Genomic DNA, 20189 nt, shown 5'->3' with positions numbered 1-20189 from the left:
TCTTTTTCTGGTTTTCTTTTGATTTTTGGTGTGAGTAAGCAATGATGGTGCTGGTGTCAAAAGCAAGTCTCAGCAAGTACTTGGCATTTTAGGATTTGAAAGTTTTCAAACAGGGACTTTTTAATTCCTCTGAATTTGTTAAAATTTCTTTTGTCAGCCTCCGCTAGTATTTCTTTTGCACCTACAAAATGTATCCAGTGCTCTTTCTATTCATCAGATTCTAAACAAACATGGACTAAAGTTGAATATAACTTGAAGAGCCTACTTTTGTGTTGTACCCGTTTAAACTGTTTTTTTTTTTAATCATGATTCCGATAATACTTTATCAAAGTAACCTATTTCTCCTCAGTACCAGCACATGGCTACATTTTATCTGTAACATAAAATGTTATTTCCTTTGAGGAAAAGTAGCTTTCAGCGATACCTTTCACAGACATAAGAGTCCTATTACAGACAAAGAAGTTTTCCTCTTTCTGTTTTGTACTCTTCTGAATAGAAAGGTTTTGTTAGTAAATTGTTACAATGTATATTATACATGATGAAACTTTACAAGCTAACTATTCCCCACTTCCATCAAAACTTATCAACCATTTCTGGGATAAACTTACCTAAAAAAAAGCTTTCACGTAGGTACACACTTGCCACTCTGGCTCAGCCTTATCTGGCCAATCAGACACATCCTACCATAAATTCTCCGCCTTATCGGACCAACCAGAACACTCCTTACACAGATTGCGGCATTATCTCCGCAGACAAACCACTTCTGGTCCCAATCTCCCCCAGACACTTACTCTTCTTCCCAGAATTTGGTTGATTGCCGCGCTCTCCTTTAGCGTACACTCTGCAACGACTTTCGCTCTCATCTCTTTCATGTACAGCATGAATGCGTTGAGAGGCTTCTTGATATGTGGCTTCTTCTTCTCCGGCTCTTTCTTCTGGTCTTGCCTGCGGGGAGGGAAACAGAGATTTGAGATGCCAGAAACATGTATTATATCACTGTCTTAGGGGGTACTCTCCGCAGCTTAATTCTCGACCACACTTTGTGCGACTTTGGGAAGAACTAACTTTATGGGGCCAATACGTCAAGCTAGAATGTTCCATTTCTGAGAACTTCTTTCCTTCAGGTTTACCTCCCTGAGAACTAAAGGAAATGTTCTATAGCCACACCAATTTATGTAACTGTTGTTTCCTGGATGTTAAAAATAATGCTGAACTGGGTACTTTAGTGTGTGTGTGTGTGTGTGTGTGTAACACAAGTGTTCTAGCCAGTTTCTGTCATCTTGTGACAATTCTAGGGAGGTCCTGAGGCTTGCTCCTGTGAAGTTTTGAAATTTTGACCGTCTGAAACAATATTTTCCTGCATTTTGAGGGGCAAATTGTGCTGGTAGACTTAGCTGAGTTTAATCACATCTCTTTACCTATCTTAACATGCCAATTTTTGTCCACAAAAGATGACCAATTGAACAAACTTTCTGTCCGAAAGTGGCAAAATTCCGTCAAATGACAGAAAGCTGGACACTGGCGAGAACACTGTAGTACACACAGCTCCAGGGAGTGAATATGGAGAAGTTTTCCTCTCAGCCATTTGTTTTCATGTTGTTATTTTTGTTAAGAAAAAGTTTTCATTTTGCTCATTTTTCACTTGAAAATGCACACAAAAGAACTAAGAACTAGAACTAAGGATTAGAAAGAGATCGTAGTAGTCTTGAGTACACAAAATGACAATAGTGCCGCCAAAGTTGGACGGAGAATGCACCAGAATTCACCAGAACTTTTTCCTTGAAGTGTTCGCTATCAAGGCTGTCCACTATCATATCAAATCATAACAATTCACCTTGTTTGTGCTCCAGTAATGTATCATATGGTGCATGTATTACTATTAGTCCATTAGCTGGTTATGCTTTTCAGCATCTGGTGTACTGTTAAGTTCCTCTGTACAAGTCTCTGTTAGTTTTCTAGGTTAACAGGTAGCAACTCGTAAGTAAAAAATTTGCTGAATTCCAAAGCCAGTCCAGTAAATCTCAAAAGGGGAGAAGCATAACAAGACTTAACAGTTTGCAAACATTCGTGTGTGTACACTGCCGAAGTTGACAGATGGCCTAAGGATTTCATATTGGAAAACCAGAGGAGAAAACTACCATGTTCATCTTTGATCATTTTACTTGTTGTTGGAACAACACAGTCAAAATTAGAAATGAGGGCAGTGAAAAAGCAGAAGATTGATTTTTGTTTTATCCACTTTGTAATTATGTATGTATTTTGTCATTGTGTTTCACTCTTGTTTTATATTTATGTTCTCGAGTAGAAGGCATTATATAAGCAATTGTGCAGTCACTGACTAAAGCTAGTTGATACTAGCTGAAACATCTAACTGTTTCCAAAATCATTATCCAGTTGCTTAAGTAACTGCTTTTTGGCGTAATTGTGCTTTTTGCCTGATATACGTTAAATATAATGAAAAAAAATCAAATGAAAAAAAAAATGTTGCACTCTGTGGATCACTTTACTCTGAGTTAAAACGAGTTAACCTTTGACCTTCGTAGACTGTCATTTATGGGCGATGCGCGGTGCCGGCGAGTCGCCATCGGAGAAACACCAAACGAGGGTTAGACACAGGCGGGGGAGATGCGTGGAAATGGACAAAATTCCCTAGGGCTGTGCACCCTAATTACCCCGCCCAATCTATCCCATCCCTCAATACGTCCGACGTCCATTACAATGACAAATCAATGTTTTTCCTTTGAAGGGGCAGCCGTTTTTCATCGTGGCTATCTCTTCCCCCACTTGTGAGGTCGTACGTCTGATGTTGAGGAGTCTCACTTCTCAAAAGAAGCGGGGAAAAAGTTTCTGGTGTTAATCTCCAAACAGCATTACGTAAAGTCACCAACTCCACTCATAATGCTAACAGAAGACGGGGTAGCTTTTGGACAGTGCGAAGCTCTACGAATTTTTTTTTTTTTACGGAGTGGCTCAATGCAAGGCCTATACGACCACTTCTCGGTATTGAACTAGAAATATGAGAGAAACATGGCTATGTCAGGAGATGGCGGTGAACGTTTGATTTACAAGCCTCTAGATTGTAGGTTGGTGGGAAACACTTGTCAGGGAGGGAATTCCAAAGCTTGGCCGTACGGGGAAAGAAACTGTCACTGTAAAAAGATTTCGGACAAGGAATTTGGACGGTGAAGTTGTGTGAGCTAGTGGAGAACCTAGTAGAACGCTTAAAAGTTCTGAGTGGTGGAACTAGTTGGGTGAGTTCTGCAGAGCAATGACCAGGAAAATTTCATGTAAAAGAGGGATAGACAGGCAACATTTTGTCTATGGGAAAGGGGGTCTAACTTGGAGGCCAAAGGATAGCAAATGCCGGGTGGGTGACATGAACTACCTGTTAGGTTTGCTGTTTGGTCCATTTTTACCTCCAGGAAGGAGACATCCTTCCATGGAAGGGCTATGTTCTTGGTCTTGGTCAATGTTATTGTGTTCGCAGCTGTAACTGGTGGGACTTCTTTGGGTCTTGGTATATGATTTGCTATTGGGGTCCAGATGATGCACTTGTTTTTTTTTTACTGTTTTTGATTGTCAAAATAAAATATAAGGACAGCTTTTGGACATTCCCGCTTTGCTGGCAGTGGGATACGATTTATGCTTTTTGCAGACAGAACTAGAACACTCTGGAAGGTACAGGAGCTCCTAAGACTAAATATATAAGATTTTTGAGGCATGGCTCTACCCAAACACAGGACAGTGACGTACTTTTGATGCATCTGTGAGGGGTCGTGCTTGAGGTTCATCCCGTGGGGGCTGACGATGGCGGGGTGGGGGATCCCCGTGGGCGGCATGCCTGGGTGGTGGGGGTGCTGCAGCACCGGGTACCTGCCGAGAAGGAAATAACCTGCTTCATCCCTCAGTCCTACTGGTTCCTCCCTTCCAGGGGGACACAAACGAAACACTAGTAGGTACATGTAGACCCCACAGAAAACAAACAAACAAACAAACACAAAGAACCAAACATGACAGTGCTTAAAGTAATCGTTCAATTTTCAAGCATGGACAAACCGTATCTCTTTCAAACTCAAAAATAAATATAATAAAATGTTTTTGGACTTAAATACACCAACACAAAGAACAGAATACTATAACGTACTAATCTTTTAATATTAAAGCATAGATAACAAACTAAATCAAATAAAACAACTCGACAAACATCAAATACTACAATGTAAATCAATTCAGGCAGGAAAAAATGTAAGTTTGGAATCAGGAAAAGATTTGGACAAGAAAAAGACAAATGTTGGTGTGTTCTGCCAATCCTAATATACTAGTAGTCAAATATCTCACCACATTTCCTACTAAGAAAATGTCCCTGGTTCAACACATAAAATACATGCCTAAAATACCATCAAACTTTTATATGAGGCACTGTAAAATCACACCCCTTCAACATGATGCAATGGAATGCTTTTTATTGCATTCACAATATACATCCTACAATATTGCATAAAATTTGCATAACCTTACACAGTTTCTTGCAAATAGAATTGTGCGTACTAAAATCATGCTCTGAGTCTGATTACAAAGAACATTTGAATTGTTTCCAGCCTTTCCAGCTAAAACTTTTCTCTGTCCCTGGACTTTGACAAAAAGCAAGGCTCTTTCCTTGTCAAGCGTAGATGGTACCTAGTTTATGCTCCAAAATGCCATGTCCTGCATTTTCAGAGGAAAAGATTTAATTCTATATCCAAATTTCAAATGGTTCATGTATTTTAGTTCTGTGGCAATGTTGAAAACAAGATGACAATGTCATAAATTTTGATTACTGTCCTGGGAAGAGAAGGGACGAATCTTAGTGCACTCGAAATTCTGCCCAGGGATAAGACATATGCTGGAGAGAGACTGTGTATAACACTACAGTCCAACCTGTTCAAGAAGACCACCCCACAAAACAAGTCCATCTATGGTCTTCTTGAACAGATGCAGCTCAAAAGGGACCACGAAAAAAAGTCGTCATGGCATGCTTAAGGAGGTGGTCACTTGGGCAGGAATGACTGTTATTAGCATTTTTTTTAAATCTTTCACATTGTCGTTAGAATTTTTTAAAAAAATCTTTCGCAAGTACTTCCACTTACCTAGGCATGTTGGTAGCATTGACGGCAATGGCCGTCGGGTAGGGGTGTCTGTACCCAGCTGCACTGATGGGGTAAACACCCTGGCTCTGCCTGCGAAGTACGGAAATAGTCACCTCCATCAGTCCTATACATTTCTGTAGTTCCTCGTTTTTTTCGTGGAACTTCTATGTTCACGGTTTTCACAGTCACTTCTGTACTGCAAACTTATCATTACCGCTAACAAATCAATTGCAGACTTTCTATTTTTCTTCACCTGCTGCCACCATAAACATATGACACCTCCATTTTTCTCAGACCGTGAAAATTTGCTACCATAAACATTAAGTGCTTAACAGTATGTTTCTGGGTTGGTCTTAAGAAGTGGCTTGGTATCATTTTCACCAAGGTATCCAAAGTTAAGAAAAACAGAAGTTATTGGACACTTTCAGGGCTCGACATTCGAGAAAACCACCATTTGCATTTCAAACTTCAAACTTTTGGTTGGCAAATTTACGGTACTTCACTTTGATCGAGAACCTAACTTGACACACGAAAGACCGTAGTCTGAAAACTCACCATAGTGCTTGGGAATGGTACTCTTCGATCTTTGGGTATGACGGCCCAAGCTGGGGGAGCTGGTTTGGCGGAATGGCGTACATTGGAGGTAAGTCAGCCGGATGTCGTGGCCTTGGAATGCCTGCAGGGAAACACAAGTTCCATATTCTTCAGCAAAAACAAAAAAAGTGAACAGATGTCTCGAAACTGAGTTTTGCTCACTGAAGAGCAAATCTTTCACTGGCTGTGGTAGGAAAGACAGATGATATGTTCACTGTATTGTGGAAATCATCTCTTGTTGATCTCCTTTGATATTGCAACACCAATGTACATGTAAAACATGTCCACTGAAATCTGTGAATAGTTTCATCAGATTGGTAAGTCACTGGATAAAGAGACCCTTTTTACACAACCATGTGTTTTGTTCAGCCGATGTTTCAGTGACACCTGTGCTGTACAATGTGAACCAGTCAGAATTGTCCTGATGAAGGTGACAGACAGTCACTGTGGCAAGATTTTAATCTGCCACACCACTGATGATACCAGCATTTTTGCAATACTACACAATCTTACCCTTTCTATACATGTACATTGAGAAATTTTGGTTAAAAAATTATTGCATACACAACAAGCATAAAAGGCCTCTGCCCCTTGCAGGCTAGAGGTGTTACTGCAAACACATTAGGATATCACAATATTGCCCACACGTCGATTGACAAATCAAACGGCCGTGTGAAGAGTGTCGCCAAAGATGGAACGTGCATTCTTAACCTTGGACCACTTCAATATGTCGGTTGGATTAGCAATTACGGGCCACCTTTGCGGAGGTACTACATGTGCGGTAACAAGCCATCGATCATCCGCGCTATAACCCTGACAAATTGGCTTCAGTGGGACATATATCTCCGGCCTAACAAGCCAATTTCACCGACTCTTGACCAGTCAAATTCAATTGCTAGCAAACGATGACACAGCGGGGCGGGTACTCTCTCGACGTGGAGTACACCCGTAAGGGCCAGCCGTTATTACCCTAACGCAGCCCGGGAAAAGTACGGCGAAATGGGAGACAAAACTTCCTGCTGGGTTGAAGCGCCCAATTTGATAGCGGAGTGCACGGCTGGATCAGCCTATTGAGCTCCTCTCTGTGCGGAAACTTTGGGCAATAAAATGGCAAAACACAGGAAAGACCTCAATCAAATTCCAGGAAGGAAGTATTTATCTCTGAGCAAATGTTTTGGTAGAAAGTCATCATACTGACAATCCTTCAACCAGAGTAGAGACTGTCCGAAAGGCATCACAATTGGAGTAAAGCACTGTCAGAAAAGCTAGCTAATCAGAAACACAATTTCCTACCTCAACATCTGCTTGGAGGTACTACAAATTAAAGCGATACAAGGAGTGATGAAATTGAGCCATACACACGCACACACACACACGGACTCCTCTCCAAATGCGGGCCCTCCTCCCGGCTGCAGTTGACAGCGCCAAATGATGCAGACAGGGAGCAAACTGTGATCAGCTCTTTTAAGTTGTAGCCAAGCCCAGATGTTTCTGAAGAGACAGCAATTTGAGGCCGATAGGAGAACAAAAGGCTTGTCTAATTATATAAGGACACCGACAGAGGCTATTGAATGTTGGGTGAATTGGCCGAGGTCTCAGGTGGCCACCTTCGTGCTGGTCATCCGTGGGGATCCTGTTCCTTTGCCGCGCTTCCCCCGCCAGCGACAAAAGTGTGCACAAAAGCCATCACGGCATCCAGCCCTGCTTCATCCAATTACGCCAAATTGGATCTGACATCAAAAAACAAGATGATTCTTCCTAATAGCCGCATCCTACGAACTTGCTGACGCAACGGGAAGGAGGGGACGCAATGGGACGGAGGGAGAAGGTGTGTTTTTCCAACTGGTTTCCGCTTTAATGAGGCATCCATGAATGCAAGTTCGAATCCTACGTCCAAAGAGGACTTCACGTAACGACATCAGAGCGGCAGGCCATGGGGAAAAAGAAGCTTAAAAAGCAAGCCCTCCACATAAAGCACCTGGATATCCCAGTACATCAAACACCCAAACTTCCATCAAGAACAGTCTATCTAAATGCCTTTTCCCCAACTTCTTAAAACTATGTAGAAATTAGGAAAACACTAAGAATACACAAATGTTCACTACTACAGACTAATTCTGGGCCAAGGACCTAATATAAGAGTCCTAATCTATCACTCAACAGAAACCGAAGAGTCTACTGATAATGAAACCATCTATTAACCACAGTACTGGACATCTAAAGCAGAAGTCTTGGACTTTTTAAGACCATATGTTCAAACTCTTTCTTCCGTATCTGAAACAAGTTTTAATCCGTCACCCAACAGAAAGGCAACTGATGATGAAGCTATCTATTAAACAAAATACTGAGCATCTAAAGCAAAAGTCTTGGACTTTTTAAGACCATATGTGCAAACCCTTTTTTCTGTATCTGAAACAAATTTTAATCTGTCACCCAACAGAAAGGCAACTACCTGACGATGAAACCATCTATTATAAAACAAAGTCTAAAGCAAAAATCTTGGGGGTTTATAAGACCATATGTTTGAACCTTTACTTCCATATCTACATGTAAAACAAGTTTTTATCTGTCAACCAACGATCTATTAATCATAGAACTGGCATCTAAAGCAAACTGGGCATCTAAAGCAAAGGAAAAAGTATGGCAAACTGGCAGGGTTTGTAAGTTAAGCCCATTCGTTTACACCCTTACTCCTGCAGAGGAACTTCAGTGTCGTGCCTGGCTGTTAACACTCTGCCCCCGGCGCCCAAAAGGTAACCAAACAACTTACCGTTTGCTTGGCCGGATCGCGGGGGAGTCTGGCGCAGGGCTGCTCCCTCTAGAGCTGTGGTGCAGAACCAACTAGTCTAATGGCTACCTTCCCATTTCCCAGCCAAAATGTAAATCAAAAAGTCTTCCACTTAAAATGTTAATGTAGTCTCAAAGGGACGGAGGGTGCCCTTAGGCAGAAGAAGAGAGTCGGCCTCTCTAAAGCTGCGGTTTTATAACAGTCTTGTAAATGAGCGAGCGAATTCATCTCTTGTCCGCCAAATGGAAGGCGTATGCTGTTTCGATACTTCATCTCCGTGAAAGCAACATTCGCTGATTGAACCCGCTGCGGAGGATGCGAACAAAGCAAACAAAGGACGACCGCAAGTCATTAGAGGATTGCTGCGGACCGTCCGAAAAACGCAAGAGCGTGGAATGTGCGTCAGCTCAGAGGAGGGCTCAAAACCGCGCCGCTAATGAAAGTTCGTTAGCACCGGCAGCTTTTGCTCAAACGAAGAACGCCATTAAGAGGGATTGAAAAACATGGCGCCATGCAAATGGTTATGGCTGCTCTTAGCGAACTTCAAACGCTTCAAAGATCTTTCTTGAGAAAGATGCGCCAAGTTCTCAAACTTTCTTGGTGATAGAACGTCTTTCATCCCTTCTTTTATAACCCTTTCAACACTCTCGGTCCATAGACAGTCTATTCCATCACTATTACATGTCATCATGGTCGAATCACAGTGCAGTACAGAGGGAGTCTAAGCTGGACAACGGCGCTCGCTTCTCTAATGGAGAATCCTGGCGTGTTTTCAGGGATTTGTGTCGAAGTTGATCACTGTGTGAAACACTTTTCCGTCAACTTGCAAACAATGCTAGGAATCACCAAGTTTGGATTGGAGTTATATTTGGATTCATGAAGTCACTATTTGTCACTTGAGTGCGTCTGTGGCTTCCACTATTGAGCGTACTCAAAAGTAAATGAGGCAGTGTTTATTGTTTATCAGTCTCGGGGGTAAACACTGTGACCATGAACCATCAAGACGTACTAACGAAGAATCAACATTAAGATACCATAATCATCCTCCATACGACATCCACCTTAATCTTATTGAAATGCAGACAATCCCGAGTTTTCTCCAATGGGTTGGCTTAAAGCCTAAAGAAGGATATTTTACAAGAATCTAATCTCACGGTTTGTCGATAATGCTCCAAATAGCCTACCATGGGGGGAACTGCCAATTGCGTCTTGAAACCTTGTCATTTTGCTTGACAGATAGTGGTCATTATACACCTGGCGCATTAGTTGCAATTTGACTGGAAAAAGGCATGCCTAAACATGCAAATATACGCCTTGTATCGTTCAATCAAACTGGATATTGACCACTCTGGTTGCAAACTTTTTTTAGTCACTGAAGATTGTTAGCGAAAAAAACTGTTAACATCCTCAAACCCATGATTTCATCACTGTTTTCGTCTTCATACAAAGATACAATTTCTTCCTTATCATGACTTCTTTATTGTTACACAAAACCATTCTTTAAGCAATGTGGGAAAAGATCTAGACTAGCTCTGGCCACTAACACGCCACTCTGTATACTTACCACTTTCTAGTACTGTTTCTGCAAGTTACGGATTTTAAGGACAAAGTCTGAGTACTGTACATTGAAAAGTGCCCAAGAAGACCACTAAGAGTAAAGGTGCATCAGGATTTTCGATGCTTGCGCCATTGGTAGAAATGATCTAAGGGACGTCAAAACGTAGTCACATTGGCCAGGTGGTCCTTAATTTGCAGATCTGGTCTCTTGTACAATTTGGACTGTAGGTACGTGTTCAAAGTTGCTTCAGACATGTCTATACGTTTTCAATCAACTCTATAACAACATGCAGTAAATGGACTACAAACTTTATTCACAATTAGAGTTGTCTCCTTCCTTATAAATTTGAAGTGGTCAGCTGGATTTCCATTCTTTTCACTATGGCTTCTTTAGATTTTCAGAGATGTCAGGATAACGAACTAGACCTATAAAGACCTAGGTGCTTCTGTTTCAACATGTTGGTAATATTACTGTGGTAATGCTCTCTGACAGGTAGCTGTCCGTATTGTTTGCAGTTATCATCTAACATCGCGGCACTCCTGGGACCTACGGCACCGCAGAAAGCTTCCCCGGACGGTAACACATTTCCTCCAGGTTTTAACCCCTAATCCGTGCGCTGCCTGGTGGCTAGAAGTTCGCTGTCTATCTGCAAGTGAGGATAAACCCTTGGAGATCTGACAGACACTGACGCCAGCGCTGTCCACTGGTGGTTGGGATTCTCTCAGATGATGGTCTCTCGACGTTTCCAACCCAGACTGACTAAAACATTCTCCGCTGCCATTAGCGGCCGGTGTCGTACTATCGTAAGAGATGAGACTACCTTTTTTTTCCGCCGGTGTGTATTATTGATGGAAACACGAAACATCGTGGCTCCACGTTGACGTGTATTGATGGATGGTGGTCATTAGCGGACCACCAAACCGAGCCCTCGTTAACCCTGTCTCAACGGCCTGGCTTTGATGTCGCCCGGCGTTTTCGCCAGGCCGTGTGACAAACCCGTGGCAGCAATCAATGCTTGCCACTGCTTCATTCCGTGCCATTAATTTGTACAGGTAGCCACAGTCTTATCAGGGTGGGTTAGGATCGCAAATTTCTCACACTCCCCTTTTCCGTCTTCTTCCATTACCCCAACTAATCAATAAACCAACACCCTATGATTATGAGCACTCGGTACACAAATCTTCTTGCTGCCACCTGGATGAAACATTGCTCAGAGAAATCATTGGGCTCAAAATTTGTTTTTTTAGGAGGGGATCTTGTGCACGTATTCTAAAAATCAGGCTGCACAGAAAAAAAAGTTGGGTGCACAACGTAGTTTCACAACACAGTAGACTGTCGGGGGAAACAAAAATTACAAACTTTACTCTCTCTCTCTTCAAAGCTGAAATCTGAAATCTATAGCTAACTTTAAAATTTCAAATATTTCAATAGAAGACAGGTCTTATTTTTTCCGACACTTCTGCAATTATGATACCTTAAATTACATACTCCAAGCGCATAGCTCCAAGTTTGGATGCACAAAAGTATACCTGCGCCCAGTATTTCAAGCCCTACAACTCCAGCCATAACTAGCAGAAGCTTCTGAAGTTTGAGGAAGGCAGATAGCACAAACTAACTGGACATAAGACGAAAATTTTGATCTGACTAGGTCCAGCTTTTATGTCCATAATAGAAAAGCACACAAACTCTTTTAAGCAACCTTCGCCACAAAGTAAAGCCAAATCAACTACTTCACTTTACAGATATCCTTTGAACCCAGCTTTGAAATTAAAATATCAAAAGCTTTGCCATAATATGATCAACTGTATCAATGCTACTACATCTTCTGATCTAACTGGGATTCATACAATGTACATCGGGTATGGTTAGAAGTAGAATTCAAACATTTGTCTACCAAATAACAAGTCGTAAAATACATATTCCTAAATCATGTTTGTCTACACTTACCTGCATGGTTTTGACAAGTGATTACATCTTACAACACCAAGATTGAACATTGTCGAAATTTGAATGGGATAAAATGTACCACATAACAAAACATTTCGTTTCCATCATATCTTTTGTTACATCAACATCTGTACTGAGCATCGATATAATTGAAGATACTATCAATTCGCGGTTCTCACAAAGTCAAGAAAACAGAAGATTACATCTTACAACACCAAGATTGAACATTGTGGAAATTTGAACTGAATAAAATGTACCACAGAACGAAACATTTTCTTTCCCCACTAATATCTTTCATTACATCAACATCTCTACAGAACATCGATATACATGTAATAGAAGATACTATCAATTTGCATTTCTCACAAACTTGAGAAAAACAGAGGAAAGAGGCTTACCTGTTTTGGGATCGACTTCTATGGAGTTTGGCGGGACCCCTATGTGCGGTGGTGTGCCCGGTGCAAAGTGCTCGTTGCTATACATCATCAATTGCGTTAGAGGCCCAGGATGTGGGGGACCGTGTACAACCGAGACTTTGTTCGACTGCGCGGGGAAAAAAACAAAGACGAGGAACGGTGTTAGAAAGCTACTTCCTTGCAGCCGATATCAAACGAGCTTTTAAGAAATGAAAGGGGCATTGAAATAGGAATAATTGTTACTTCGGGCAAATTATCCCGATTAAAGCGAGGTACGTACAAAGGAAAACAAAACAACAGTACTGAGAGGGATGGGGGAACAGATTTCACTGCGCGCAGCAAAGAAGCAACATCTGCAAAAGTCGCACCCTGCAAAATCAAAGGGCGAGTATCACGGCAGTCGATCTGATGAAACAAAAACTGTGAGTGGCAACTGCGCAACACTTTTACCACTTGTTCCTTCAAATCATCCAACAGAAAGGGCATGTGTGGGGACTGTATCAGCCAGGCCCTTTTAAAGGATGCTTGCACCGGATTACATTCGATATATCAAAAGGCACAATCAACGATTGCTTTGCCATTATCTACGTCGGTAGAAGCCGCAAGACTTTCGCTGAAAGGTAATAGCACTATCGGCATCCCTTAGAACACAGCGTCGGAAGCGCCGAGCAGCCTTTGGAAAGGCTGTTACCGTGTTCCCCTGTAGCCCACAGATAGTATTTCCATCCTCGCCGGCACATTATGCTATGACATTTGACACCGGGGTACTTTTGTCAGTATTTTAAAGCTATTTCTCCTGTCTGATATTTCCAATACTTTTGTCCAGAAAGGCGGAGGTTCCAATCTAGGGTCACTGATGCTGGAGGCCTGGACTTCGCTCGCTGTATTAATGGCCGACATCAAAGGGGACTCAAAGACATATGCTGACCTGTTGGCGCCCGGGGGCGAAAATTCAACCAGCATCGTCCGTGTCTCCCCCTTTGAAGGACTTTACAAGCCACTTTCCCTGCTTTTCTCCGGCAACATTTGATACCGTTAGACAAACGAGAGGGGACAATTGTACGGTCTTGTGTTTTTTTTCTGCTAATGCGAGGGATTTGACGAGACGTGGACCAGTACCGACTACCGCTCTATCGAAAAGCCACATCGAAAAACAACGTTCGAGTACTGCAAGAGCGCGATTTAGAACTACTTTGAGTCGAGTCAAGGAAAACATACACATCTAACTTCCTTTGCTTTTTTTTAAATAGCAAAAAATGACTTGTATGTTCAACAGTAAGAGTGTCGGGTTGTCGCATCCAAAAACATGTGCTCGGACAAATGTAGACAACAATAACACTTCTAAACTACTTCATAGTAGATACAAGAAACTATGAAAACAGTCTGTTTAATGGATTAAAAACATACAGGCAGTCATACCGCAATTTTACGAAGTATTTCTGATATGATTTAACCTGGAAATAAGACACCAACACACAAAAGTTGAAGTTTCTGCCATGGAGTCTTATCCTTAGTTCTCAACACTATTAGTATTACTGGAGTTTGCAATTTCGCTATAGATGAAACGTTGTCAGAAATTCTGACAGTTTAACAAGAATTCTACATACAATCATCACTGGTATTGAAATGTCCTTCTCATTTACAGTTAAAACCTCTTTCATAGCACAAAATGTATCAGTAACATTCCACTTTTATCATTGTTTGATTGTGGATTATCTTGCAGCAATGACCACAAAATCAACACATAAATCTGCAAATCACATCTAGAAAGAAGGCAAATGACACAACTGATTCATTTTATTTGATTTCAAACGTAGAACTGTAATGCAGTAAAGCTTTTTACAACAGATGATGAAGCCAAATGACTTGATTAGATGGTCGTGTACGGAACATCAGAGCCTTTAAACACTTACACAAACATCGCTGTTGGCCAAATTATCCTCCAAGTACCATCCTCTGCATTTGTCTCAATGGCTTAGTCAAGCCCACTCGGTTAAATTGTACCATATGGGTTACGATAAATGAAATAACTGCTCCTTGCATTTTGCCGCTGCAAACAGTATCGCTGATCAAAGAAAAATTCATTCCTTTTGAGTAAAATCACCCCTTTGGGAAAAAATTCTTTTCAACCTGTCTTGACACGTCGAGTAGTCGCTTTCAGTCTCCCATGGTTTTTAGAAACGTTAGGAAGACATAATGATCAACAGTTGATTATTGAGAGTGTACACAAAGATCTTTACTTACTCGATGTCGGACCAGGCTTGATTCACACCTTTCTCGCCGCCATAACTCACAAATCTGCCCTACTCATGTTTTTTCACACACAATCAAATAGCTTTACACGCAGCTTATGTTTAAAATGTATATTCTACAAATACGCCAGACTTATAAAGGGAGGACCAGACTACTTATTATTCCAGTAATATGATTATGAGGACAAAGGTAGTAACCTCCTAGTTGAAGAAAAAAATTTTCTTAATACAAAGAGGCAACATCAACAGAAGAAAGGACCGTGGGCGTCCAATTGCTTTTCGAAGTATGCAGCTATTTGCCCAGTCCAACGCAAGAAAACCCTGCGGCAAATCGAAGAACTCGTCCACCAAAAAAAAACAAGATGGAGAACGGAAAAAGACTCGGAACAAAGACGAAATCAGATGGAAGCGTGCCGGCCGCTCGTCTTTCATACTTACTGCGCAAACACCCCACAAGACACAAGAAAGTCTCCCGAGTATTGACAGGAGACAATCCTCAAGACCCTTCGTCCGTCTGATGAAGCACACCCTCAAGCCCGCATCGAAGGGAAGCTCGGACTGGTGAAAGGAGTCCGCTCGCCTTAAGTGCGCCTAGCACCCTCAGACCAGAGAGGTAGACTAAGGAGCCGAATGGACCAATTATATGGGAAAGACGATGTAAGGTGGGGGAGGCAAAGAAACGTTACAGAGAAATCATTGGCCACGATTGAACCCCGATAGTCCTTCATTAGTCTGCAATTGGCCCTTCATTAGCCAGCTTGCCTTTCCTGAGAAAGAGTGAGGATTATTACAGACCTTTCTTCACCGGGGGAAGGGAAGAAGAAAGACCCTCGACAACTTTGGTGAGGCCCGAAGTTGCCAGCTCAAAGGACACCTCATTTTAGGGTACCGAGTCCACCATGGCGTCGGTTCTCATGTCAAAGGAATTATTCATACACAGATACGCGGCGGCTAGCTCGCTAGATTGCCAGGGAAAACTAGTCCGTCCGATGCAACTTTGAAGTCGTGGGGAGGATAAATTTGCGGACACTTTGTCTGGTGTGCGCCCAAAGTCAGGCTCTACCCGTGACATCCTGATCAGAGAGCTGAGCGGAGAATACAGCCCGGGTGCGCTCACAGACCAATTTGTACCCAGATTACCTGCTGAAACACTGTAAACTTTCAACACGCAAATGCTCTTTAGCTACCCCCAGTTTTTGACTGCACAACATTACAGAGCTGCAAAAGTTCTCACAAGTTCTCCAGTCCAAAGGCATTTCCAACAGACGGCATTAGAGGCATGGCGGAAAACAGGAAGGCGAGGCAGCGGAGAGATCTCTCCCCAATATTGAAAAATGACTTTGTAAACCTTTTATGACTGAGCAGATCTGGAGATCAGAAGACGGGGAAGTTACAAGTGGCTGAATTTGAGGCTTTGAAAGACGCTTGAATGGAGAAAAGGTTAACAGCGAAGCAGACACAAGGGCAGGCCGGTGGCCTTTTACTGCTTTTTATTTCTTCCCCTAGAGTGGACTGCACATTTAGAGGGGCGAAATTACAAGGGCGCCCTTGTGCCAAACTTACAGCCCTATGCCGCCAACCCGTCTATATTTGAATTAACTCTTCCCTTGAAGCCCCCGCCTTTCGGGCCCTTTTGGCGGGCGGCTGGTCAGTCCCGAGCTGACCATTAGCCTGCGCAGATGCACGGAAAATTACCGGGCCCTACTGTCCGCCCGCCAAATACTCACTCCATCAAATTTGCATTTTGATAGTTGATGGTAGGAAGATAATTGAAATGTAACAAGGCCTGGATGGCGGCGGAGCTTTCATATCGCCTGCCCTGGTAATTATCCCGGTGCCGTGGCCCTTCCCGAAAGATTTCTGGCCGCTTCCCGTCGATGTGCAGTCAATTCCCCGGCCATGCAAATGAGCAAAGGTTTTAACACTGATAGTACACATTTGCCGGGTTCTACCCCAAGGGAGGAGTGGGTCTAATAAAAGTAAAGCTAACAGTCGTCTCAACCTGTTGCAGAGGTATCTTCAGCTGACCTCCTTTTATTCATTTACAAACAAAAATCTTCACATACCAGGGCTCTAGCCAGCACCCGTTTTTGCGTCGACTGCAGGAACTTTGTGGCGTGTGATGGAAATTTTTTTAAACCAATCCGTCAACCTTGATAGAAAAAATTAAGTGGTGATTTCCACCCTTCTAGCTTCTGTCCCAGCTGACCTCCATGTATTTGTCACGTACAAAAAATATCTTGCCAAAAGGTAAGAATTGTAGACAGACAAGCATGTACGCAATCTTACCCCACTTGCATTTCCAAACTCTTCTGCCGATTAAAAAGCACATCTTCTAACCAGGTCTAAATACTAGGCGACATTGCCCGAATACTGGCTCTGATCACGCCGCAAAACTGGTCACATTTCTTCGGAATATCCGACAGAAATATTTCATTCCACACGGCAATCACACACACGCACCATTCCATTTGTCTGGGAATGTTTCTATTGTTGTTGTGTAAAAATCCTTTATTCATCAGTCAGTAGGGGGGATGGATGGCCACTTAGTATAGTGTGTGCAAAATGTATCATGTTCGACACCTGTACTGGACATCAAACACACTGCATCTACATCTACATTTCAACCTCTGAAACTTGCTTACCTCAAATCCTTTGGCTGCAAGATGTATCTTTCGAGTTAGGTTTGATGCAAATACTTCAAAGATAACCACAGTTGCATTTTTGCCCTTACAGCTTTCTTCCTCTTTCAAATAAAAAATTACAACCCTTTCCTTTCTAAATTTTTTCTATGTCACACCCATTAATTTCGATGTGAAAATACATTTCTAAACCATGAACAATATATTTTTTCTCACTTAAAAAGTGTGAGAACTTTCTGGCTCTTTTTCTGATCAAAGGTGCATGCAAATACAAACAACACAGATCTTAGGTACCTCACCGTCTAGGCATAATCTTTAAGATAAAACAGTGATGATCATCACTTTATTGGTCTGCAAAGTTGAAAAAAAATATTGTCCCTAGGAAACAAGTGGTGGAAAACTGAAACTCCTTGATTCCTCCTGAGGCCATTGTGTGTAATTATTCCAGGAAATATCCGTCTCAGAAGAAGTGCTCATCCTCTCTCCACTTGAGAGGGGCATCATTTTCCCTTCAAACTACTTGTTCTTTTACCTGCAGGCCTGGCGTTGATTGCTAGTCTGACGCCAAAGCATTATCGCAAACTCATTATCCTATCCATTCTGTTAGCGACAGATCTTTGATGTTTCCCGACCCGATATTTCAGCCGTTGCGGACCCTTCCTCGCCGTTTTGCTTTCGGTACAACACAGGATAATCAATAGCGTGTTGTATGGGCCGGGCGGGGAGAAGTGACATCTCCCTCCACCACATCTCTCCATCACACTGGGAAATATACTGCCCCTACTAGATACAGGACAATGCTACAGGATTAGTTTCCGCTGAAAGACTTCCTGCCCGGCAAAGCCGTTTACAAGACAACGGGATGAGCCTAAATTGCTTCCCCGCGCCGCGCTGACCATCCCCCCGTGCTTCCTTCAACCACAGTCGGGGATTTTTTTCCTAACTCGCGTCTTGTGAAAGGTCAAGCCTCATTGACCCACAGATTTACAGAAAATTGTCCCAATTGCACGGAGATGGGTCACTAGAGCCGGGGCTAAAGACCGGGAGTTCCCGCGCCGTGCATGCTAACTGTCTTCCCCCATCATGTTTATCACCTCCTGAGTTTCTTACAATTCTGTCGCCACCAGATTCAGTAATTGGCACATCATCCTATCCATTACCAAACAATATCTCCTGATTAGATTTTGCAATTACACGCTCCACAATTCTCCGAGAATTGCGCGGCGATTCCTGCGATGGGATCCAGAAATGTGATTTCGGAGTGAAGAGACACATCCTGTACACGCACCAACAAAGGCAACCTATTTGTCACGATTTCGGTATCAGATGCATCGAGGGCCCTCTGTGTCCTTATTACATTTTCACCGATACCCTTTGTCGGATTTATTTTGTCATGGAGCAGTAATAAGTCTCGGTGGGGATGATTATTTTGCATCATGGATACTCCGTTTTCGCTCTGAGTACACAAATAATGCGCCCGCTGAGGCGGACAATACGGCCATTTCTTCTGCCTGCGTACATTCAATGGATCAGAGGGGTGCGCGCACATCTCCTTTCTCACTTGCATTAATTGATACCGTATCATTAGCAGTGGCAATTAACGGGACATCTCTTCTTATAACTCATGAATGGGGGAGGGGGGCACCTGATCAGTAATACACATGTCCAAGCAAAATATGATAAGCTGCTAGGCTTGAAATCTTTTTTTTCTGCTTACTCCAATATGCGATTTATAATACCAATCCTGTACAGGAGTACCTGACAAATTGCAAGTTCTTCGTATACTTTTTTAGCAAAGATCTTGTTTGTTAGGGTGTCACAATTAATACTGTCCTTGAAGATCACTCAGGGGATCGATAAAATCTGGTCTATGCAGACAGGTGGTTAGTATAGACAGGATTTCTAATGCTTTTGTCAATGAGGAAATTATCTACAGGTCCACTAAAAAGTGAACACATTGGCCAGTTGATAGTTACGTAGAGGTGGTCACTAGTACAGTTTTGAATGTATATCAATGGCCAGGTGGTCCTAAATATATAGAGGTGGTCACTAGTACAGATTTGACTGTATATCAATGTCCAGGTGGTCCTTATGTAGAGGTGACTACTTGCACAGGTTTGGTATCATGGAGGACTTTTCCAGAAAAGTTTTCCAGAAAAGAACAAAATGTAAGATTGCAGACCTAACAAAAATGGATAATGTTAACAACAAAATGCAGAAGTTTTTAAAAAATAACATGGGTGTACGAAGAGTAGATTGCAGCCAGCAGAAGTGTAATCGAAAGAGAAAAGTGTAATTGCTGTATCGATTGCCTTCTAATGTTCAGAACTTTCCTGAACTGTTTGAAGAGGGGCAGTCGTAAATAATTTATTTGGTGCAAATGAGGCAAATCCTGGTGAAAATTGCTGCATTAATGCGGCCGACATGCCGCTAATCCGACGGCGTTTAACCCCAATTTTCCGTGGCACGGCGACTTCGTTATGTCAACCGTTGAGCCATGATGGAGGACCCCGTGGCACTTGCGGAGGATTTGGGGGTTTAGCCCCAATGTCCAAGGCGCAGATGCGACCACTGCTGCCCTGCCCTCTACACTCCATCAAATTAAGGACGGTCCACTGACAGGATGGGAAAAAACTATCCCTTAGAATTGAGAACTTTTTACTTGTGTGTGTGTAGTTGTGCGCACATGTGTTAGTGTGTGTGTGTGTGTGTAGCTGTGTGTTTGTGTGTGTGTGTGTGTGTATGTAGCTGTGTGATTGATTGTGTGTGTGTGTGTGTGTGTGTGTGTGTGTGTGTGTGTGTGTGTGTGTGTGTGACTGTGTGTGACTGTGTGTGTGTGTGTGACTGTGTGTGTGTGTGTGCAGCA

At 42.5% G+C, this 20189-nt stretch overlaps 1 protein-coding gene across 7 annotated transcripts in view; it reads right to left on the bottom strand.

Annotated features, from left to right (window-relative positions):
- The window catches only part of LOC109485396 (transcription factor 7-like 2), a 59828-nt gene that overhangs the window by 11132 nt on the left and 28507 nt on the right, over window positions 1–20189 (bottom strand). For 5 of the 7 annotated variants that reach the window (XM_019788958.1, XM_019788957.1, XM_019788960.1 and 2 more), the window contains exons 5-9: window positions 12412–12556; window positions 5682–5802; window positions 5127–5216; window positions 3754–3924; window positions 792–945 (exon numbers count right to left, since the gene is read on the bottom strand). In XM_019788958.1, the coding sequence (XP_019644517.1) occupies window positions 792–945; window positions 3754–3924; window positions 5127–5216; window positions 5682–5802; window positions 12412–12556 (681 nt within the window). The remainder of the gene's footprint in view (window positions 1–791; window positions 946–3753; window positions 3925–5126; window positions 5217–5681; window positions 5803–12411; window positions 12557–20189) is intronic. The other 2 variants (XM_019788962.1, XM_019788963.1) reach the window with 1 other exon arrangement.

The sequence above is a fragment of the Branchiostoma belcheri genome, unplaced genomic scaffold (assembly GCF_001625305.1).
Source record: "Branchiostoma belcheri isolate BF01 breed outbred unplaced genomic scaffold, Haploidv18h27 scaffold75, whole genome shotgun sequence".
Taxonomy (NCBI): domain Eukaryota; kingdom Metazoa; phylum Chordata; class Leptocardii; order Amphioxiformes; family Branchiostomatidae; genus Branchiostoma; species Branchiostoma belcheri.
The sequence above is the reverse complement of the archived record's forward strand: the minus strand, read 5'-3'. Positions and strand labels throughout refer to the sequence as shown.